The following is a 25,627-nucleotide window of genomic DNA, read 5'->3' on the forward strand; positions in this document are numbered from 1 at the left end:
ATAGTAAAAATAATATGATAGTAGTAATAGTGATCTATTTAGTAAAATCTATATGATGTGGATTTTAATATATTTATGGTAGAGTCAGAATTCCACACAGTATGGGGAAAACTACTGAACTCAACAGAACCAAACACAGGTATATGTAAGCTACATTATATTTGCTAACAGAAATAGCAAATCATGTTGTATAATTCACATAATTATTCAAACTGTAGAAAATATTTATCTTGATATTTTTATTTCACCTCATATATGTTGCAAATGGTAATTATGGGCTCCTACATTACTTCCATATATTTTTGTGTAAGAATCACACAAATACGGCTAAATATTTATTTAACATTGCAAAACCATTTCGAAATTCACGTAACTCGTTTCAAATTTCGCCCCAACACAGTTATCTTCTTTTGTTGAGCGGAACACGAGAAGATTGGTTTCAATTAAAATGCGATTATAAATGTACCGTGCTTAATCAAATCTTTTTATTATTGTTTGTATCCGTATTCTTGCTTAAACGCCTATTAAACTCGTCTTTGTAGTGACGAACCGCGGAGCCGACGTAGCGCCGCGCGATCCAGTTTTTTTTAGCTGGGTCCGGAGTCCCAACTTAGGCGGACTTGGTTGTTCTTCGACAATAGCACCTGGCCTGCTCACGCTACAAGTAATAAAATTGGCCAAATATAACAATTCATCATACAAGGAGTGTAATAAAATAGGTGACCGAGGTAAACTGGGAAAAAACGTATTTCCTTACCCACAACAACGTTAAACCACAGACTCTATAGTGTGTTTTCAAGTAATATCTGTCACGAAAAAATTCAATTTTAAGACATTACAAAACCAAACACGAGAAAAGATACCTAACATACCACGGTATTTCTCGGCAAGCAGTTTTAAACTAACTTAAGCCTTTATATATTCCCCTCAAAATATTGGTTAGAACGGTAAAACCTCATTCTTAATATTTTTAAAGTGAGTAAATTCGCGATGTTTTGATCATCTTTGAGTTTTCTCCGACTGCGGCCCGTGAGACTGTTTCAAAAGTTTTTGCGGCCCGCCAACCTCGCAACCTTGGACCACCCTGACCCAAAACATCAAAATTTGTTTTTAGTTTGGTTGTGGCAGCATCAGGCGAGTCAGATTTGTCGCGTGGGCCGTAGTTTTTCCATTTCAAAATTAGTCCTTGGTCCTCCCCGACGGAAGTAGCAGTAAAGTACAAACATATAATTATATCTGGCATAATATCAGTTTCAACTAATCCTACGACAAATCCTTTTCTTTCACTGTAGCTTTTTAGTGTGTTATATGTTAGTGAGAGAGATGCCGTTTAACTGGCGAAGTCCTAAATGTCCGAGCGTATTTAGCTGGGAAGATTTGAAGAAGATCCCTACTCCTTCAGAATGCGGTCGTATTATTCACCTGAAGCATGCCCCGACGACAGCAAATGCTCTTAAGCAACTGAAATCGGTTATGGCCGAATCCAAGTTGGAACAAATAATTTTGATTGGATGCTTTTCTGAGACCGAAGACATGCGAGAAGTACTCGAAGCACTACGTAAAAATAAGCTTTCGAAGGTAATGATTTCTTTCATATTTCTATTAATATTTTGGCGGGTTGTTGGACATTCGTCTCATTATATTGTGTTCCTAAGTCTTTAGTCTCAAGTCTGACTTAATCACAGTAACTGAGTCCCATTGGGGAACAATCCCCTGCATATTCTGATTGTACATCGAGTATGATGACACTTGCATATTGCAACGATGATAATAATGACTGAATAAACCATGTCCTACGCACGTTATACTATACTGAGAATCGTCTTATCAATTTTGAATTATCCATCTGTTTGGCCAATGATTGCTTTGTGAAATCAAACGGTATTAGCCTCTTTCTGAGCGAATATATTTTTATTCAGAAACTTCATCTTAATTTGCACTGGAACGTGTATGACGACAACTGTATTTCAATTCTGACAGATCTTTTGTATAGCGGCATCGTGCGTTCGCTTGAATTCCCCGACAACATGGATGCGGTCAACGCCGAAAGATTGTTAGAAGTCATTCATAAAGTCGAAGATGTAAGTCGAAGTGGTACAGTCCTAAACAGCATAAAAATTACTAATGGTTTGCTAGAAATCTCATAACGATATTTCTTTGCCAGTTTGAGTTAACAGAAATTAATATTGCTTATTTCTACAAGAGACCACGGACTCCCTGAAAGCTACAAGCAGCTTAGTGGATTGGACCTTATTGTATTCGGAATTCTTTCATATTCATTAAAAAATTCTGAATACAATAGATTTTATTCCTTGAAATACATCATAAAGAAAGTTCATTCAAAAGTATAAATTACGCTCAGCTGTGCTGTTTGTTAGTCTTGCAAAAATATGTAATCGGTAATTAGGCGACAATTTGGCAAAATCAGGCACAGAAGGAGAAGCATTTTTATCCTAAAAATGTTATCATTCTAAAAGGCATTGTTCACTTTGCATTTTGAAATTCTGCCAAGTGCAACACCTGATGGACGATATTTTAATGCCTTATTATTCAGTTAGAAATGAAGAAACTAAACTTGAATGGCGCGGTATTAAATAAGCATTCACTGAAATATATTGAAGAAATTTTGAAGATTAGAAAAGTAAAAGAGTACTTTAATATGTCGAACTGCATGAGAACAAAAGAAGCATCACTGACTGAAGAAAATTATAAAACTCTAAAGAAAGCAGCAGGTCAAGGAAATCGCTGGGTAAGTAAATCGAATATCGCAGTTTGCAGTTTGCTCATTTACACCAATAATTAACAGTCTAGAAACAAATCGTGGTGGCCTTATGTGAACTATAAGCATGAAATATGATTTATATAGAATGAGCGAAACATAATATTTATCGCAGATGTCAGATTATTGCAAAATCAAATTATCACTGCAATGTTAACGTCTAACAAAATAAATTGTTTACCATTTTATTATTTATTTCCGAGTTCGATTCCAATTAACTTGAAAAACTAATAATATAGATTTATATATATATAAAACGTTTTGACGTGAAACAGTAGAAGCCAATAAATTTAGTAGTGTAAAGTTACAGCTCACAACGTTGTGCGCCAGTCTTTATTGGAGCTATTGGGGTTAAAATGACTGATGTCTATTAACGTAACTTACAAACCGCCATGTAAAATAGAATGTAATGAACTGTATTCTTACCGTTTCAGTATAAGAAAAATTTGCAAATTGAATGGTTTTCGTACGTTGGAGACATCGATGTAAAGCACTTCAGTAAATTTACCGTAAGATTATTTGAAGTAATATTCTTGTTTGAAAGTAGTTGAAAGATGATGTGTGTTAGATTCCAAAACAAAATGGATAGTCCGGGATGGAAATAAACTAAATTTATATAAAAATGCATTATTGAAAACTCAGTCAGGTTCAAACAAACGTTCGTTGTAGGCTATGTTTGTTGTAATATAATTTTATATGACGAATAAAAGGATATTTTATTTGTTGAGAATTATCCAACTATGCAAACAAATTATTTCTGGTATGAAATCAAATACAAGGTGCCCTGAAAGTAATCTGGTTTCGTCGGGTATATTTAAAATTTTGGTTTCTTCCTTCCAACCTTGCAATTCAGTAATTAGCAGCAAAGATAGCTAGCTTTTCTATGTGTAAGTCAAATCAAATTTAGTAATTTTTTGGTACAAACTTAGCAACGGCATTCGTTTTGTTCTTATTTATTCGCATTGACGCGCTCATTTTTTTCCAGCTGATGTTCAACAACACCACGGAACATCTTTTCAATAGCGAAACCATGACAAAATTCAGTTCTATACAAGAAGTCGTTAGGTTGAATGCAAATATGGCCTGGCAACTACTGAAACCCGGAAGCAAAAGGAGTCGAAATCAGATAAAAACCAACAGTGTGAGTTATTTCATTAAGTAAATAGCTTCAATATTTAAATTCATTACAGCAAGGGTTGACGAGGTTTTTGAAGCAAGGGCCAAAATTCTTGCCCGCAGATAGGCGGGCCATGTATGTGTGACGTAAAAAGGTATATTCTATGAACAATATTTACAGTGTTGCAAAAGCAAAAGCAAATTCCTTGAGCTATTTTTAACTAAAACAATAAAATTTGGTTTAAGTTCGGTTGGGCAGCATCAGCCGGGCCAGATTGAATATTCCAACGGGCAGGATTTGGCCAGCGGGCCGTAGTTTGCCCATGTCAGCATTATAGGCCATTTCCATAGTATACGAATAGTTTTTTCTAGTATTCCAACTTAGAACAGATTTACTATATTCGCAGGCCTCAACTGCCGAAAAACGTCAGAAAATTAATCTTGAAAGTTCAGTTGATGCACTGGTCGATATGATTGAAACACAGTTTGAAGGTGGATAAAATATGTATATGAGAAATAGCCTGTTATCAACGAATATTCAAATAAACGTTCAATAACGTGATAACATTTTTTTACCATTACATTTTTTTCATTTGGAATATTTCACTATTCTGAACAAAATATCCAAAATGTAATTTTTGACGAAAAGCTTGGTATTAGTTTATATATATTTCATCCCATATTATATAAAACTTATCAATTGCATACCAAAAACATACACATTCCATTCCCTTTAATTGAATTTTTTTATTATTTTGGATACCGAGTGCGCAAAATTTATTTTCGAAGAAATATACATTATTTGTTCATCGCACATTATTTACAATATGAAAACATAAAATAATACTATCATATTTTACAGTCGGTGCTAACCCTCCAGAGAACAAAGCAGATAAGGAAATTGATGGAGTTGCGGAAAACAGTGAGTAGCAATTTCTTTTTATATTAGGTTTAATTTATTGCATATCATAGCTCGCCGGAGGTGAACAGAACAGGCCTAAGTAACAATTTTGAGTTTTGAGGAAAACGCAAAAAACAATTCGGAATTTTTTTATTTTTGAAATTCTAGTTATTCACACTTAGAAAAGTCCTGAGCTCTGGTTATTTTAATGTGGATGATAATAACTTTGTAATCAATATTTTTTGGCAGTTCAGCTTCAATTCCTTCCTCCTTTTTTACCCCCATAAAGGATTTTGGCCCATTCTGCTCTTAACAACTTCTGAAATTTTTTGTATGAGATGCAAGGTAAAACAAGATGAGTTAGGCCTAAGTTGCACTGAACGAAATATTAGGGATTAAGTTTCGGACATTTCATTTCTAATGTTCATGCATATCATAATGGAACTTAGGACTATCTTTTTTCAATATTTCGAGGTTTTGAGCCATGCTCTACAAGGTGGTGGTCTTGAAATTCTGAATTTCTCAATAATAAAAATTTTAGCTGGACTTAGGAGGCCCATTCTGTTCTTAAATATTTTAGTCCTAAGTCCAGCTGAAATTTTTATTATTGAGAAATTCAGGATTTCAAGACCACCACCTTGTAGAGCATGGCTCAAAATCACAAAATAATAATAAAAAGTCAATTTTTCAAAAATGTGACTTAGGCCCCTTCTGTTCTCATTCGGCGAGCTATTGTTTTTCGTATCTCATATTCTGAAACTTTCATGAACTAGATCTAATTTTCTATATGACGTACTTATTTGCCTTTGACTTAGAATAATGCTCTGTACAAATATCTACTGCTAACAAGGAGCTTCTATAGTTTTGAAGGACCGGCATCTTGCAGGTTTGCAGTGGGATTTCAATTAAGCAGTGGAATTCAATTAAGCACGAGAATTTTGCTTGATGGAAAAATAGTTATTTTCAGTACTCGAATAAATGTTACAGACCGTTATGTCATGTAAATGAAAGTTTTTATATTAGTATGACATTTAGAGCAAGTTTTTTAATTTTATGAAATACCAATTTTCATTTTTATGTCTTATTTTAGACTCTCCTCATAACCGTTGGTTTGAATCTCATCCAAGTACGTCTTCAGAAATCCAACAAATGCCACCTCAGGCAGAAGTACCACAAACAACTGACCAGCAACTAAATCGTGTACCAGGTAAGTGTCAGAAACAAACGTAATGTTTTTATGTCTGTGCTTTTCTACCTTTTACCAATTTTTAGTTGTATATCAGCATTTAAAGTATCTTAATAAAGTTTTTCGATAAAAGTCAGCTCAACTAGTATAGTATATCAGGGGTGTTCAAACTGTGACCCGCGGGCCAAATGTGGCCAGCAAGGAAAAATTTAGCGGCCCGCGGAGAAGTGCTAATTTTGAAGTGGCAAAATCGTGTTGCAAAATACACAAAACTATAAAAACGTGACCTCCACTGAATTGATTTAAAGTCGGCGTGACAATAAATCTGAATAGCAGTTTGCTTTAGAAATGTATGGGTTTTTATTCACCATTTTTGCAGGGACCCCAACAATGCCGTAAAATCAATAACAAAAAAAAATTGTTTCTGCAACTACTAGAAAGGCTAAATTGAATAAAGGTGCAGCCCGCGGCTCCATCGAGTGACTTGTATCCGTCCATCTCGAAATAAAGGTGGCACATCCCTGTAGTATAAAATTGGATAACCATATACTTGTAAGCAGCATAATAAACTACATTAATGAAATGGATAAATTAATTTAGTAATTTATTTCTCCACTATATAGTTTAATATTCACACGTATACTATTGAGACTCGTAATAACCTCAGCTTTTTTTTAAAGATACTCCACGACAAATAGTGTACAACATCCAGAATTTCAATGCAAAAAACGTGAACACTGGCCAGGGTGAGTTACATTCATTGCTCTGTAATATTTTTGTGATGTGTCAAATTATATGATAGTCGATATTTATCTAAAAAGCTCAATTTCGACCCTTTTCGCACTATAGCTCTAAAAATGGATCAGGAAAGCTATGTTGTCGATGGTCTGTTGCAGGGGTTCCGAAACTGGTGGTCAACGAATTTTTGGAGTCGCAAAGTGCACACTAATTCAACATAACGTACTATATTTAATTATTGAACTAGTGCAAAACATAAATCCTATGATTTCGAGAGAATACTTAGAATCAGAGAAGCTGCGCACTCCTCGGAACAGGGGATCGCGAGCCTATAAGTTTGGGAAGCCATGGCGTATTGCTTATGATGACAAGCATTACCCATTTTGCCTAATTCTTAGTCTATAATACATTTAATTACACAGTATTATTTAAACAGGCAGGGGCCCACAAGAAAAAATTATGCGACCCGCGAAACGAGTTCTGAATTTAGTTAATCTGGTAGTCCAAGTAATTCCAGTGTGAAATCAATTTCTTATATATGCCTATGACCTTGCAATACTCTAACAGCTAGCTTGTGCGAAGCGAACAACTCACACCATAAGATCAATTACGTTACTTTTTGCGCATGAAGCTACTAGGAAGCCTATATGTTAATTAAAGGTGGGGCACTCGGTTTCAATCAGTTATTTGTATCCGGCCCTCCTGTATTGAAGATTGCACACCTTTGATTAAAACCATTTTTTACCTAATGTACAAAGTTCATGCTTTGCTAAATTTTTTTTTTTTTTCAGTTTCTGACGGTGGAGCCATGAATGTCGGCGATTCGTCACAACTCACATTAACACCAAGATCGTCAGGTACACTCTGGATAATTTACTTCTTGCAAGATGCATACTATAATTAATATATGCATCCTGTGATACATAATATAATTACATTTTTTTGCCCTGGTAAAGTTGTTCAATCATAACTAATTAGGTGAAAATTTCAGAATGATTTGGATTAAATGATTGATTCTCGTTTTTTATCTAGAAAACGAGCGACTTATTGTGTTGGTTTTTAGCTTCTTGATCTGATGCTTAAATATTCGAAAAAAAAAATGAATACAGTTTTTTCCATGTGTAGGGCATGTCCACTTGTCCATGTAAACACAAAGAATTTTTCACAACAGGAAATAATTAGATACTCATAATTAAATAGTATTGTACATATCATCCAACAGTAAGACTTCATTTTACATATAGAGCAGGAAAACTAATCTATCATAGGTGTAATGTACAGGATTTATAGTTTGTTCAATTTATTTTTCTTTTTGTAGTCTCTTCCAGCGGAGGAATAAACGTTGGTAATCATTCACAAGGCACGATAACACCAAGATCGTCAGGTATACCTTATTTGAACATTTTTAATACTTTTGAATACATTGAACCACCATTTTGAATTTATAGCAGAGAAAATAAATCACAGTCTGGTTATCAAATATTTTTAAAAATTTGGCAAAATAGTGGAACTTGTTCAAGAGTTTTTAATTTTAAGGACACCTAATTAGTAGACAATGACCCAAAAATTTGTGTTTTCTTTCTTAATCGTATTATTCATGCCTTTGAGGCCATTCGAAAATTTGCAGATTTCCTTAAAGCTTCCCTCCACTCCTCATTTCATATCCTATAATTTTAAAGATCACTTTTTTATTTTTAGTGTCTGATTACAGAGCTTCTGAAAATCATCCAGTCAACGAGCTCAGGTAATTTCATTCGGATATTAAATTGACTTACTAATTTTGCACATTATTCCAAAGGCGTACACAATTCGATTTCAAAGTTTAATGCAGTTAGTAGTACGTTTGTAGTACGTTTAGAGGCTAATTAGAACTGAGATAATCGAGTAGTCCAGGGGTGTGCAACCTTTAATACAGAAGGGTCATATACAAATAAATGAGTAAAACCATGGGTCGCACCTTTATTTAAACTTTCTAATACTGTAGTTATGGCCCTAAAATTTTGGTTATCGATCTTATGACGAGCGTTGTTTGCCGCACACAAGCTAACTGTTGGGACATTGTAACGTCATATTACATTGGACTTTGCAAAGCAAAGGGATTGGAATTACTTGCCCACACCAGATTGAACTGAATAAAAAACTCGTTTCGTGGGCCGCAGACCACTCATGTTGGCACTTCTCCGCGAGTCACATGTTGCACAATCCTGATGTAGTCGACAGAATGCTTATTACCATTTTTGTGGAAATCTTCATATGGCATAGAAGACCGCTCATTTACAAAATTATAAACACTCATATAAATAAAGTGTGAATTTGTGTACGTTCTCATCGTCAGTGCTTATATCTTGCTTTTGCTAACAAGAGGCTTCTGAAATTTTATTAAAAGCAATACATCTGGCTAAACGTTACCTAAATTTATACGAATATATATTTAAGAAATTATACTGGAATATGTGATGTAAAATGCATTAATCTAACACTAAACAATGTTTGAAACAAGGCACACTATTAATTTACAGATCTCCAGAAGGCGACGACAATAATAGACCATCGACAAGCCGGACAATACCGCGCTAGCAATAAGCCTAGTATTGATAAGAAACAATGCTTTAATGTCATTAATTAAAGAACAATGAATTACTGTTCTACATGTACGGCATATTGCCAAAGAAACTGCACAGGGCATTCTATAATTTCATTCAAGCTGTGCTAACTCCACCCACAGAAGACTAACTCCAACCGAAAATGTTTCTACAACAATTCTCACTGTTTTACACCTTTAAAAAAAATCACGGTTTTCTGTAAATTACTGCTTTGTATATGTATGTACTGTATTATTGCAAAATAGCTGCCGAAGTTTTTTATACTTAGACGTGATATACTTTTGTTTTAATGATTGAGCATTTTATACTTAGACGTGATGATTTGTTTATATTTAATGCTTGCTGTTTACTCCCTCCTATATGAGTTATAAAATAAATATTTTATATGTGGTGCAATTAGCTTTAAAAAATATTTAAATATGAAGTTTGGTAAGATCCGCCGCCGTATATACGGGCCATCTGAATGTTGACACATCTTTTTAACATAAAATGACAGCTAGTTTTATTTGTGTTACACCCAAATTTTAGACACCACACAGGAAAGCTAGAACTAAAACTGAAAATCTGGTCGGTTTGTCTAACGCAGACTTCGCTGATTTTTGACAAAAACAAGCACTAATATAGATGCTCGAGGAAATATTCATTTGGGTAAAACAGTTAACGCAACGCTTATCTTACATCGGCAGCTAAACTCAGACCCGTTGTGATTCTAATAAATCATCAACAGTTATAACAAATACTGTACAACAAATATAGTGATTTGCATTGGTTTTGCTTGACCGATTTTTGATAATGTGTTTTTATATATACTACACATTGAATAATTTTTTTTAAAAATTTATGAGTGCAAATGTTCATGTTGAAAATGTTCGTGGGTGGAAATGTCCATGGGCAAAAGTATGCAGGTACAAATGTCCTGAGTGCAGTTTACGAGTGAAAAAACACTGTCACGTGACGTGCTGTTAAGAGTAAAAGCTGTAGAAGTGTAGGTTCATTTATCCGGTAGAAGGTTCGTTTTAATTCGGTGCCTAATAGCTTTGACTGCTGTCTAGAACAGTATCTGGATAAGTGCAAGGCATTAAGGGCGAGCTGATATGGTTTCATGATAGTGACGTGGACCATAGTGTCAGTGTTTGTATTGTGTTAATATACTGTTGTATTTCTCTGTATGCTATTTACCAGACCTTTGATATAGGGAGTTTTGAGCGGACTCCGACCACCCATCACACGTGCGAATAAAAATTTATCTCTTGTACCCTTTCTCCTCCGTTTGGATGTAGAGGTCGACTGCGTTTTGTTGCGTCCCCTGTTTATGCTGTGTTAAGTTCTAAATTCTGGGGTTGCCGTACAATAAACAACAAATCCGGAACCCTTGAGTCTTCTGACTTATTTAAAACCAGTGTCAAAATCTCAAACGTTGACAATCGCGAGCACGGCGACGGATTCGGACAAAATTGTTGACGGCAGCTCTGAAGGTTCTGTTGCTGATAAAAGTTCTAGCTCAAGATCGAGGGGGGGGGGGGGCGGTGAATGTATAGTGGAACCTGAACAGCAGTACATTATAAACCAGGGGTGGCCAACCTATTTGCGACCGCAATCGACTAAAATCGTCAAAATAGCTCCCGATCGACGGAACGGTAATAAGGTCATGCACAAAAATAAATGTGTACTGAATATGCAGATAACTGAGCACACGCATGCAAAAATTTCGCCGCTGCCAATAAGCTCGGTTCTTTGGGCGCATTCTCAATGAAATCGGCATAAATTTTACTGAGTATCCATGTATTATAAACAGCAAATAATAAATATTCCCAAAACATAACATAAATGTTAGGGGAAGGTTGAGACACTTTTCTTCTGCATATTTCGAGCCCTATATTCTGCACATTCATTTCAATTTGCTGACTAATGCAGAGGGGGGTAAATGTAGTTTCTATTCAGCGACTAAGAAATTCCCTTGCGATACACATCCTACCACCAAAATGCTTTGAAAAACGTTTGTCTAGTGTCCTACTGTACTCCTGTGGGGCACATTAAGACAGACCAAGGGTCATTCTGTTCAATTCAACAAAGTATGCCCTTAAAAATAAGCAAAGAATACGCAATATCGTCTGAAGCAGTGGTTACCAAACTTTTTTTCGCGACCCCAATTTTCATAAAATTATAGCCTACAGATACTCGAGACCCTACAACTAGAAATGTTCAGCAACTTTAAATATCAGTTTAATTATCTCATTTAGAACAATGTACCTGTATATCGACTGCAATTGGACGTTGACGATTAACATTGTCCCAAAAAAATATAATAGTCCGCCAATGCGCTGGAAAACGGGGAAACCTTGAAAATTTGATAACACATGGCATCTTATGAAAACCACGTTATAAAAGTCTCTTATATCAGAATTATAGTGATTCTTTGGCGAAACATAGAGGAACATGATAAAAAAAAGGGATAAGTTGTAAGGAAGCTTACGATACTTGAAAAATAGTAAGATTGCTTTTAAATATACATATATTCAAAATTTTATTTAGTTTATTTCAACAGTGTGTTTTTTTATTTTTAGTTCAATGTTAACTTATTATAGATTGCTCTATTATTAATTCAAAAGTAGAACAGAGCATGAAAGTAATATAGGAAAAAGCTTTTACCGAATCTCATCATTTAAGTGCCTTTCGTTTTATTATGCTAGAACTTGTTGTTGTTTTTCGTTTAACTGCTCGAAATGCTTCGAAATTATGTATGTATGAAACGTCGAAATACGTAATACTGCAATGAGGCGATGTTGACAAAAACACGTAGCCTACTCGTAGATTTCAGACACGTGCGCGATTTAACAAAGCGATTTCGCAACTGATCGAAGCCTAAAAACCTAATTAGGGGCCAATGGCCAAATAACACAAATTTTACTTGTGTATTCGATAACTAAGCGGCTAAACTGGTACAAAAGAACAAACCAACATAATTCCTCCTGGCAAAAATCTGGTTCGTGTACCAGCAGATGGGGCACAGTTCGGCATAGATGGGAGGGAGTGATACCACCAGACGGTCAGCAAAGTCAACTCCCTCTTCACGGTATTACATTCAAGATTCACAATTTCAACTCGTAATTATTACTCATGAATTATTACTCATGAATGAAAAGATAATGACTACGGTCAACTACCCATTCGGATGCAACATGATCAAAAATACTATAAAATTGGCAATATTATTGGCGCTCGTAACACTCTCCCTCAATTGCATTTATTAATACCGATACCTGTCGACCACTTGGAAAGGTCAAGTATCACGATTTACGACAAATTTTGGCACCGTTTGGACAATAAATGGTCGAGTTGAAGCTGAAAAAAAGACCATTTGGTCCAAAGTTAGGCACTTTTCGGGTGCCTGCCGACCAGCACAAATTTCACTTTCCAACTTTCAAATCAAAGTCACTTGTGTGCGCCTATAGGCGACCCCGAAATATCATTACGCGACCCCATCGGGGGTCGCGACTCACAAGTTGGGAACCCCTGGTCTAAAGAACGGGGGGGGGGGGGGGATTGAAGATGGACGAGGGAATATTGAAGATTCAACATTTTTGAAATCCCACCTTCCCCTAAATGACTGCTCAAACTTCCCAATTTACAATTTCCTCCGAGTCCGATTCTTTGCTCGCTTAGAATTAGAACAAAATTGCACTCTGATGCCACTGCTACCGTTGCGAATAAAATTTATCACACTACTCTCTGGGTGAGACAATTATTTCCGCATAGTGCAGAAGTTATCGTACGGTTGCACACCCGTCGAAATACACGATATTCGGCAAGTTCATTTCTTAACATCGGCAGCGGCGAAAATTTCTTTTGTCACGTAATAACATGCTCTGTCGGCCCGTGATCCGCTACAGACTTCATACTTCCTAGCCTATTAATTTAAAAACTTTTTCTGAATTGTAACGACATCATTGGCATTTTTGACTACAGTATAAGTCTATAACACTACACCACACTGCGATTTAATTTCGTCTACAGCCGTGGTCGGCAACCACCGGGCCGCGGCCCATCGCCGGTCCGCGCAAAGGTTAGTGACACAAAAACAAACAAGGCCCTAATAACACCTCCACAAAATTTAGATTCTAGAACCCTTCGACAAACACAACGCATGTGATTAGCATGTCTGACTTCACAAACAATTGCCATGTCTGTATGTCGCAATAATGCTGCGTCAATTGCGTCTGTATAAGAACGTCTCACATCAGTCCAGGTAAAATCTCTCAAACAATCTCGCTAACAACGTGACTGCTGGATCGCAGCTAACCGGTCGTAACTGGTCAGTGCTAATACTATACTTTTTATGATAATCATAAAGTTAGCACTTGTAATAAAATTAATTATGGCTAAACAAACATCCATAATTCAATTCTTGAATGACTGTGGCCCAAAATCTAACGAAACTGAGATTGTAGATATACGGGAACACCATCCGCCAAGAAAAAAAGCCCTTCAAGCGCAAGTACAGTGAACTGTATTTGCAATATGAATTTATAGCGGTACGTGACAACAACGAAATTTGTCCAGTTTGCGTCCTTGTCATACTACGCACTCAAATGTGACAATGAAGCCTCGATACTTATTCGACATTTGGAGTCTAAGCACTTAAGTGTGCAAACAGCATGCAGCATGCAAACAAAACTCAGTCAGATGCAGCATGCAAACACAAAATGGTTAGATGCAGCATGCAAAACACAAAATGGTTAGATGTAGCCTGCAAAACACAACACGGTTAGATGCAGCATGCTAAACACAAAATGGTTAGATGCAGCCTGCAAAACACAAAATGGTTAAATGTAGCCTGCAAAACACAACACGGTTAGATGCAACATGCTAAACACAAAATGATTAGATGTAGCATGCAAAACACAACACGGTTATATGCAGCCTGCAAAACACAAAATGGTTAGATGCAGCATGCAAAACACAACACGGTTAGATGCAGCCTGCAAAACAAACAATGGTTAGATGTAGCATGCAAAACACAACACGGTTAGATGCAGCCTGCAAAACACAAAATGGTTAGAAGCAGCATGCTAAACACAAAATAGTTGAATGTAGCATGCAAAACACAACACGGTTGGATACAGCCTGCAAAACACAAAATGGTTAGATGTAGCATGCAAAACACAACACGGTTAGATGCAGCCTGCAAAACACAAAATGGTTAGATGCAGCATGCTAAACCCAAAATGGTTAGATGCAGCATGCGAAACACAACACGGTTAGATGCAGCATGCTAAACACAAAATGGTTAGATGCAGCATGCAAAACGGTTGGATACAGCCTGAAAACAAACAAAAAAATGGTTAGATGCAGGCACTTTTTTGTTTTTCAGGATGTATCTGACTATTTTTTGTTTTTCAGGATGCATCTAACTATTTTCTTTGTTTTGTAGGTTGAATCCAACCACTTTTGTTTTGCTGCCTGTATCTAACCATTTTGTGTTTAGCATGCTGCATCTAACCATTTTGTGTTTTGCATGCTGCATCTAACCATTTTGTGTTTCGCAGGCTGCATCTAACCGTGTTGTGTTTTGCAGGTTGCATCTAACCATTTTGTGCTTAGCATGCTGCATCTAACCATTTTGTTTTGCAGGCTGCATCTAACCATTTTGTGTTGTGCAGGCTGCATCTAACTATTTTGCGTTTTGCATGCTACATCTAACCATTTTGTGTTTTGCAGGCTGCATCTAACTATTTTGTGTTTTGCTGGCTGCATCTAACCATTTTGTGTTTTGCAGGCTGTATCCAACTGTTTTGCATGCTGCATCTAACCATTTTGTGTTTTGCATGCTGCATCTAACCATTTTGTGTTTGCATGCTGCATCTGACTGAGTTTTGTTTGCATGCTGCATCTAACAATTCTGTGTTTTGCATTCTACAGCTAATCGTGTTGTGTTTTGTATGCTGCATCTAACCATTTTGTGTTTTGCAGGTTACATTTCTTCTCCGAGGTGCATCTAACCATTTTGTGTTTTGCAGGCTGCATCTAACTATTTTGTGTTTTGCATGCTACATCTAACCATTTTGTGTTTTGCAGGCTGTATCCAACCGTTTTGCAGGCTGCATCTAACCATTTTGTGTTTTGCATGCTGCATCTAACCATTTTGTGTTTTACATGCTGCATCTAACTATTTTGTGTTTTGCATGCTGCATCTAACCATTTTGTGTTTTGCATTCTGCATCTAACCATTGTGTTTTGCATGCTGCATCTAACCATTTTGTGTTTTGCAGGCTGCATCCAACCGTGTTGTGTCTTGCAGGCTGCATCTAACCATTTTGTGATCTGCATGCTGCATCTAACCATTTTGTGTTTTGCATGCTGGATCTAACGCTTTTGTGTTTTGCATGCTGCATCTAACCCTTTTGTGTTTTGCATGCTGCATCTAACCCTTTTGTGTTTGCATTCCGCAGCTATCGTGTTGTGTTTTGCATGCTACATCTAACCATTTTGTGTTTTGCAGGCTTCATCTAACCATTGTGTTTTGCATGCTGCATCTAACCATTTTGTGTTTTACAGGCTGCATCCAACCGTGTTGTGTTTTGCAGGCTGCATATAACCATTTTGTGTTTTGCAGGCTGCATCTAACCCTTTTGTGTTTTGCAGGCTGCATCTAACCGTGTTGTGTTTTGCATGCTGCATCTAACCATTTTGTGTTTTGCAGGCTGCATCTAACCGTGTTGTGTTTTGCATGCTGCATCTAATCATTTTGTGTTTTGCATGCTGCATCTAACTATTTTCTGTTTTGCAGGCTGCATCTAACTAACCATTTTGTGTTTTGCATGCTGCATCTAACCATTTTGTGTTTTGCATTCTGCAGCTAATCATTTTGTGTTTTGCATGCTGCATCTAACCATTTTGTGTTTTACAGGCTGCATCCAACCGTGTTGTGTTTTGCAGGCTGCATATAACCATTTTGTGTTCTGCATGCTGCATCTAACCGGGTTGTGTTTTGCATGCTGCATCTAACCATTTTGTGTTTTGCATGCTGCATCTAACCATTTTGTATTTTGCATGCTGCATCTAACCATTTTGTGTTTTGCATGCTGCATCTAACCCTTTTGTGTTTTGCATGCTGCATCTAATCATTTTGTGTTTTGCATTCTGCAGCTAATCATTTTTTGTTTTGCATGCTGCATCTAACCATTTTGCATGCTGCATCTAACCATTTTGTGTTTTGCATGCTGCATCCAACCGTTTTGCATGCTGCATCTAACTATTTTGTGTTTTGCAGGCTGCATCTAACTATTTTGTGTTTTGCAGGATGCATCTAATCATTTAGTGTTTTGCAGGCTGCATCTAACCATTTTGTGTTTGCATTCCGCAGCTATCGTGTTGTGTTTTGCATGCTACATCTAACCATTTTGTGTTTTGCAGGCTGCATCTAACCATTGTGTTTTGCATGCTGCATCTAACCATTTTGTGTTTTACAGGCTGCATCCAACCGTGTTGTGTTTTGCAGGCTGCATATAACCATTTTGTGTTTTGCAGGCTGCATCTAACCCTTTTGTGTTTTGCAGGCTGCATCTAACCGTGTTGTGTTTTGCATGCTGCATCTAACCATTTTGTGTTTTGCAGGCTGCATCTAACCGTGTTGTGTTTTGCATGCTGCATCTAATCATTTTGTGTTTTGCATGCTGCATCTAACTATTTTCTGGTTTGCAGGCTGCATCTAACTAACCATTTTGTGTTTTGCATGCTGCATCTAACCATTTTGTGTTTTGCATTCTGCAGCTAATCATTTTGTGTTTTGCATGCTGCATCTAACCATTTTGTGTTTTACAGGCTGCATCCAACCGTGTTGTGTTTTGCAGGCTGCATATAACCATTTTGTGTTCTGCATGCTGCATCTAACCGGGTTGTGTTTTGCATGCTGGATCTAACGCTTTTGTGTTTTGCATGCTGCATCTAACCATTTTGTGTTTTGCATGCTGCATCTAACCATTTTGTGTTTTGCATGCTGCATCTAACCATTTTGTGTTTTGCATGCTGCATCTAACCCTTTTGTGTTTTGCATGCTGCATCTAATCATTTTGTGTTTTGCATTCTGCAGCTAACCATTTTTTGTTTTGCATGCTGCATCTAACCATTTTGCATGCTGCATCTAACCATTTTGTGTTTTGCATGCTGCATCTAACCATTTTGTGTTTTGCAGGCTGCATCTAACCCTTTTGTGTTTTGCATGCTGCATCTAACCATTTTGCATTCTGCAGCTAATCGTGTTGTGTTTTGCATGCTGCATCTAACCATTTTGTGTTTTGCAGGCTGCATCTAACCCTTTTGTGTTTTGCAGGCTGCATCTAACCGTGTTGTGTTTTGCATGCTGCATCTAACCATTTTGTGTTTTGCAGGCTGCATCTAACCGTGTTGTGTTTTGCATGCTGCAACTAACCATTTTGTGTTTTGCATGCTGCATCTAACTATTTTGTGTTTTGCAGGCTGCATCTAACCATTTTGTGTTTTGCATGCTGCATCTAATCATTTTGTGTTTTGCATTCTGCAGCTAATCATTTTGTGTTTTGCATGCTGCATCTAACCATTTAGTGTTTTGCAGGCTGCATCTAACCGTCTTGTGTTTTGCATGCTGCATCTAACCATTTTGTGTTTTGCATGCTGCATCTAACCGTCTTGTGTTTTGCATGCTGCATCTAACCATTTTGTGTTTTGCATGCTGCATCTAATCGTGTTGTGTTTTGCATGCTGCATCTAACCATTTTGTGTTTTGCACGCTGCATCTAACCATTTTGTGTTTTGCAGGCTGCATCTAACCGTGTTGTGTTTTGCAGGATGCTTCTAACCATTTAGTGTTTTGCAGGCTGCATCTAACCGTGTTGTGTTTTGCATGCTGCATCCAACCATTTTGTGTTTCGCATGCTGGATCTAACCGTGTTGTGTTTTGCATGCTGCATCTAACCGTGTTGTGTTTTGCATGCTGCATCTAACCATTTTGTGTTTTGCAGGCTGCATCTAACCGTGTTGTGTTTTGCATGCTGCATCTAATCGTGTTGTGTTTTGCATGCTGCATCTAACCATTTTGTGTTTTGCATGCTGCAACTAACCGTGTTGTGTTTTGCATGCTGCATCTAACCGTCTTGTGTTTTGCATGCTGCATCTAACCATTTTGTGTTTTGCATGCTGCATCTAACCGTGTTGTGTTTTGCATGCTGCATCTAACCATTTTGTGTTTTGCAGGCTGCATCTAACTATTTTGTGTTTTGCAGGATGCATCTAATCGTGTTGTGTTTTGCATGCTGCATCTAACCATTTTGTGTTGTGCATGCCGCAACTAACCGTGTTGTGTTTTGCAGGCTGCATCTGACCGTGTTGTGTTTTGCATGCTGCATCTAACCATTTTGTGTTTTGCAAGCTGCATCTAACCGTGTTGTGTTTTGCATGCGGCATCTAACTATTTTGTTTTTTGCAGGCTGCATCTAACCATTTTATGTTTTGCAGGATGCATCTAACCATTTAGTGTTTTGCAGGCTGCATCTAACCGTGTTGTGTTTTGCATGCTGCATCTAACCATTTTGTATTTTGCAGGCTGCATTTTTTCTCCAACCTGCATATAACTACTTTCTTTGTTTTGCAGGATGGATCTAACTTCTTTTCTGTTTTGCAGGTTGCATCTAACTATTTTTGTTTTCCAAGCTGCTTCTAATTATTTTCTGTTTTGCGGGCTGCATTTAACCTGTTTTTGTTTTGCAATCCGCATCCAACTATTTTTTTTTCCAGATTGCATCTGACTTTTTTTTTCAGGTTGCACATAACTATTTTTTTTTTTGTTTTCCGCCTGCATCTAACTGTTTTTTGTGGGTTGCGTCTAATCATTTTTGTTTTGCAGGCTTTTGCATTTTCTGGCTGGTAGTGAACATTTTAAAGTTGTGAGGTATGGCAATGAGCATATATACAAGGAGTGGAAACTACCAAATATTTGCTCATTATGCCATTGTTCCCTGCAATTCGTCGTCCAGCTGAACGGTTCGTTGCATATTAGGAAAACAGATCGCTCGCTTCAAAAATCCCTTGCTTTAGCCGAGTCGGGTGCGAAATTGGCCGTATTGAGGTCTTTAATTCTTCAATTCATGTTTGGTTTTGGGCATGGCACGCTGAAAGTATACAACTATGAGCATATGCTTATTGGGAATGCATATCAGACAGAAAACGTAGCTACAGAACAGAATATAAACCAGTCTGCCAGTCGCCAAGTCATGCAAGTGGGGTGCGGGTATTTCTATATTTACTGATTTATTCATTGATATAACACGGGAATTACATATTAATCAGAGGGAGAGGAAAGGCGATAAGACGGCCTATATATATATATATATATATATGGCGAACCAAGACCTCTCTCAATCATAGCTCTGTTGTCTGTGCTCCATATGAACCCCCAGGGCTTGGGGTGCTATTCGTTTACTCATTGGACACGTAGTGGACATAGCGATCGTTTCAATATTATGTTGTTGTTCTTTGACACGTTTTTAAAAAGTCGCGTTTATCTTTGATTACTGGACCAATTGCTTTGAAATTTTCATTGGTTGAAGATAAAAATTTTCTTCAGAACGCTATTACTTTTTTTTTGCTATGACGTCATCAAAATTATTGCCATTAGGTGGCGCTACGCTGATTTTAGCTATAAATTACTCTGGGATATCTTGCCATTAGAAATTAGAAGAATAGCAGGGAAGGAAATGTGTTTAATATGTAATAGAGAACTTGAGTTTGTTTTACATATATTCATGTCTTGTAAATTTACACAAAAAATTTATGAAGATTTTGTTTTTTTAGATATAGAGGACTTGCACGGGTCACGTGACTTTGTTACTGGACGGCAATAAAACAAAAACGCCCATTTGGCTCCTGTCAGTTGCAAGTCGGATTATACGTTTCCGTTTTGGTTTGCTGTTGAAAATGGTTATTTCGTATTGTTCCGCTGGCTGTACGTATAGTATAGACAACGAAATGGATCTTCAGTTATATTCCACTGTTTTCAAAAGATCCGGAACATCGCGCAATGTGGATATCATCTATTGGCAGGACTGCTTGGTGTCAAATTCAGAAGCCATCTCACTTGTGTTTCACTGTTTGCGGACAGCACTTCGTTGACGGTAAGTCATAATGTGCCGTTATCAATTTTTTTGAATATTCATAAGCTCCCTCATTTCAATGGAAAGAAGATGACAAACTACTGTTATTGGTAGGCCTAGGCGTAGGCCTACTTGCAGACTTGACTCGTGTAAGGTATTAATCAATAATTGCCATAAGGTATTGTTTCCCTAGTTAGCAGGTAATCTATTAGTAAGTGTGAAAAGTTGAATAGATAACTAAAGTTTAACGCCAGTGCTAATGCAAAAAAATAACCAGAATTCAATTGAATTCTCCATCTAAGAATGCGCTCGCCACCGCATCTCTGATCCCCCTGGGAGTTTCACAGGTTCAAATTTCATGCGGGGATAGTTATGTGCGAGGGGATTGCAGCTCTCCTCCCACTGAGGGTGGTTCACACGACCGCTGGTCGATTACGACATCCCCCACCATCAAGTCCATGCTTCTAAAACAAATAACTGGCTAACTAATCCCGACATAGAATGGTAATCGCACGATGTTGCACCTTGCAATCTGTCCCCAACTACAGATAAATTCTATCCTAAAAATTACTCACATTGGTAGGCATAGTTGCGTTTTAAATTGAAAGAAATCTTCATTAATGGTCAGAAGGTGTTGTCTGATTGTTTTGTTAGTTAGCAGGTAATTTATTACTGATCTGATACACAAACTTGACACTGTCAAATGATGATTAGTGTTTAATTTATTTTCAGGAAAAAGGAAGATAACCCATTATCAGCTGCTTATATGTCCACATAACTATCCCCACATGGGATTGAAACCTGTGAAACTACCAGGGTGATCAGAGAGGCGGTGGCGAGCGTATTCCTAGATGGCGAATTCAATTGAATTCTGGTTATTTTTTGCATGACCACTGGTGTTAAACTTTAGTTATCTATTCAACCTTTCACACTTAGTAATAGATTACCTGCTAATTAGGGAAACAATACCTTATAGCAATTGATTATTAATTCCTTACTGTCTTACACAAGTCAAGTCTGCAACTGCAAGTAGGCCCACGCCTAGGTCTACTAATAACAGTAGTTTGTCATCTGCTTTCCATTGAAATGAGGGAGCCTGTGAATATTTTAAAAAAATGATAACGGCACACTATCACCACATTATCACTCACCAGCAACGGAGTTCTGTCCGCAAACAGTGAAACACAAGTGAAATGGCTTCTGGATTTGACACCAAGCAGTTCTGCCAATAGGCAATAGATGATATCCACATTGCGCGACGTTCCGGATCTTTTGAAATCAGTGGAATATAACTGAAGACCCATTTCGTTGTCTATACTATACGTACAGCCAACGGAACAATACGAAATAACCATTTTCAACAGCCAAACAAAACGGAAACGTATAATCCGACTTGCAACTGACAGGAGCCAAATGGACGTTTTTGTTTTATTGCCGTCCAGTAACAAAGTCACGTGACCCGTGCAAGTCCTCTATATTAAAATTAATTAGAATACATTTTATATGTAGTTGACATATTCGAAGAACCTAAATTTTGCTTTTTTAGAAAGAGAAGTCTAAGCATCATTAGAATAGTATTTTAGATGAATATGGCTTTCCGTTGTTGTCTACCAGATGTGACTTGACTGCAAAAGACTGCACACTTTTTGAAATTCCTCAAAAAAATTTCTCTCTGGTTCTGCAAAAGAATGGGCAGATAAATTGGAAAAAATTATACTTGGATGCAGACAAGAAAGACATATATTTAATTTATTTCAAAGGGACATGGGGAGGATCTGTGAGCGACATTTTGAAGAAAGTGATTACAGACTAGGTAGGTACTTAATCATCCATGTATGTCAGTCTATTAACAGATTCTTTAATATTGCAATATTTACATTTTTGTATTACAGTGGGAAAACAGAAACGGCTGAATATTGGTGCTATTCCTTCTATAAACTTACCAAAAACTCAAAAGACTGAAAAATTTGTCAGATTGCCACCAAAAATTAGAAGAAAAAAAAACAATTATTTTCAAGGACTTCAACGCATTCAAAAATAGGGCTTCAAATTCAACATTATTAAAAAATTGGGAATGTCTTGTATCCGACAAACCTAGCTATTGTATTGAGGTAGATAACAATTTTAAAATTCAAATATTATATTTTGGATGGAGAGGTTGTTTGGGTTTTAATATTCAAAACAATACACCGCTACAACTGCTGCATTATGTTGAAAGTTTAGTCATTTGCCCTGGTCTTCAACATGAAAATGGAATACCACATCTGAAAACAAAGCCTGCAGAAAATAGTGAGCTTTAACTGCATACAGGTTAGTCGAAATTTATAAATACATTTTAGTGTAGATTAGAATGATTTGTGGATATAGATAGTTTTGATTAGAATTAGTCAGCAATTGCAGGACTATCAGACTATGTCAAGAAGTAACAATTTTTTGAGGACTTCAATAGTACAATTTCTTAGATCGCAATCATGTGAAATATTCACTACTTCTGGAATATGCAGCAGCTGCTGCATGTTTGCCACTAAAGAAGTGAAAAATAGTTAGCGTAGGAAAGCCTATTCTGAGAAAGTTGTGAATTTGCCTACAAAAAGGAGAAGGTCTGGAAATCTGACTGGGAGGCTGAAGGCAACATTCAATGCGCAAATGAGAAGTAGGTTGATTAGGTACAGCGCCGGATTAATTATTAAACAATATAAGCACGTGCTTAGGGCACCAAGCAAAGAGGGGCACCACAGACATTTTAGAGCAGAAATTTGTATAGTTTGTCGGTGTTTATTAAAATATTACGAGTTCACCAGACGACTCAAACTTCAAAATGTTCTCTCATTATTCGTCTTCCAGTATCATATTAACCTTCTTTATTAAAAATAAACACTGAAACATTTTTTTTTTAAACGAAATGGGCCTATCAGTCGTTTTCCTAAATTGTCGTTGTTTTTTATTACTAGTATTCTCCTTGTTGCTGCTTTTTTTTAATTTCTTTTCTCTTCAACAATTGGACCAATGAACTATTTACACTATGTGGCGGTTCCACGATCGCATTTAAACGATATACTGGTCAGCCAAGTCGGGAGTTTTTTGATAAGGTAGATCAGGGTGGTCCAAACCCTGCCATGCTGATACATTCCGTGCGGCTCACCGAACAATTTTAGCGTATATATGTATTTAATGGAGGTACGTTTTTGAGTTTTTTTGGCTATTCCAACTGGGGTTGGGATCCCGAGATTCAAACCCTTTTTCTAACGCTTTGTGCCTTTATTTTAGTAAAAACATCTTCTGTTTTTAAGCGTTGGCCATGTGACAGTAGTGACAAAACGTAGAGCCGACTTAACGCCGCGCAATCCAGTTTTTTTTTAGGTCCCGAAATACCAACTTAGACGGACTTGGTTGATACTTGACGATGGCACTAAGCTTGCTCACGCTGCAAGTTTTTAAATTACTCAATATAACAATTCGTAATAAAATGAGTGTCGCAAGAAAGGTGACATATGGAAAAACACGGCGGAAACGTATTTCCTTGCCCATCACACAGTGTCTGGTTTGTTTCAAAATATCTGTCACGAAAGAATATAATTTGAAGCGACATTAAACGCGAGATGCGCAAAATACAACGGTAATTCTCGGGAATTAACTTTAAAATAACTGGCTTTATATACCTTCTTTAAAAGAACGCCACCCATGCAACACAATAATAGTCTGATTAGAACGGTAAACTCTCGTTGTTTATTAAATTTAAAGTAAGTAAACTAGCAATATTTCGTTGACTTTTGGGTTTTCTCCGACTTGCAGCCCGCGAGACCTCATCAAAAGTTTTCGCGGTCCTTCAATCTAGCAACCTTGAACCACCCTGAGGTAGAGTACAGGTACCGGTAAAATTACAAACTACAGTTGTGACTTGTATCCTTTGTTAATTCGATTCACGATGAGATTGGAGGCATGAATCCTTATTGTCACACTCCCTCAGGATTAGAGCTCAACCGATATATCGGCTCGATATTGCGTGTTTGCCGATATACCATATCGGCAGTAAACGGCCGATATATATATGTAGGGTATATCGGTTATATAACAGTTGAAAAACCTAAAAATGTGCGTAAATGTTGTTTTATTTACTGTTGGTTGTGATTATTTTCAATGGATAATACACATATGTGGTTTATTGTTTTTATAATTAAATTACACATGAGGGGGCACCAAAGTCTTCAGTGCTTAGGGCACCAAATGGGCTTAATCCGCCCCTGATTAGATAGATGTCAGATGATCATTATGTGGCCAGGTTCAAAGAGTATGTATTTGATTTGAATACTGTCAAGTTATTTTAACTTATACTTTTGGATTTTTATGAAATTTAAATTGAAAAGCTGTCAAAAACATTTATATACACATCTGTTTGGCATGTCCGACAACAAAAACATGATCCTAGGGTTTCGGCCCGGTCATAAATGGCTGATCTGTGTCATAATTTGGGATTATGACTAAATTAAATGTATTTTGGGGGGGTCAATAGTATTTCATAGTGGTCTGCATGTGAACAAAACCAATTTCAAAACTCAAAATGTTTGAGTTTAAATTATCCATGCTTGATCCGAGTGTTCTTAATTACCGTGATGTCATCATATTTTTTTTATGTATAATTTTTATTTTGCAACAAGGTCAATTTTATTTGTATGAGTATTTCAAAGCTTAAAAATAACCAAATAGTCTGTTGTTAGTTGAAAACGAAGTATTTTGAACGCGCGAGCAACGTTCTTCGGCTCATAATAAACAAACAAAGATACCAGACAGCACGCGATCAAATGCTCTTCGATAAAACGAATATCACTTCACTTACAAATCCCAGTCTTGTTTTATCTTGAAGGTGACGTATAGCTCTTCTAAAAGAGAACTCTTTCTCTCGCATATCGATCATGTGTCGACCACAGCGTTAAAAGTGAGAAACTTTTTCTCGAAATTTTTTGAAATTTTCCTCTTCTTACCGTCGTACGGCGTACACATTTGCGCTACGTAATTTGGGCGCGTTTTAGTGGAAAGCGACGAAAATAAGCTTTTTAAGGACACATTAATGATGTTTTTGGCATTCTTGGTTGGTGAAATATTAAAAAAATTATAGAGGGGTGTCAAAATGACCCAGGGACACCCGAGATCAGAAGGTTAAAAACATTATGACGTCGACTTGAC

General features: G+C 37.0%; 1 protein-coding gene across 1 annotated transcript; it reads left to right on the top strand.

Annotated features, from left to right (window-relative positions):
* Positions 1-1,323: 1,323 nt before the first annotated feature.
* LOC144432181 (uncharacterized) lies at positions 1,324-10,020 on the top strand. Its single transcript, XM_078120342.1, has 13 exons — positions 1,324-1,578; positions 1,920-2,081; positions 2,555-2,749; positions 3,214-3,288; positions 3,765-3,920; positions 4,303-4,387; positions 4,758-4,817; positions 5,887-6,003; positions 6,663-6,728; positions 7,512-7,577; positions 8,039-8,104; positions 8,419-8,464; positions 9,240-10,020. The coding sequence occupies exons 1-13, from the start codon at positions 1,324-1,326 to the stop codon at positions 9,295-9,297; spliced, it is 1,407 nt and encodes a 468-aa protein (XP_077976468.1). The 3' UTR covers positions 9,298-10,020.
* The last annotated feature ends 15,607 nt before the right edge of the window (positions 10,021-25,627 follow it).

This window comes from Styela clava, chromosome 14 (genome assembly GCF_964204865.1).
Source record: "Styela clava chromosome 14, kaStyClav1.hap1.2, whole genome shotgun sequence".
Lineage (NCBI taxonomy): Eukaryota > Metazoa > Chordata > Ascidiacea > Stolidobranchia > Styelidae > Styela > Styela clava.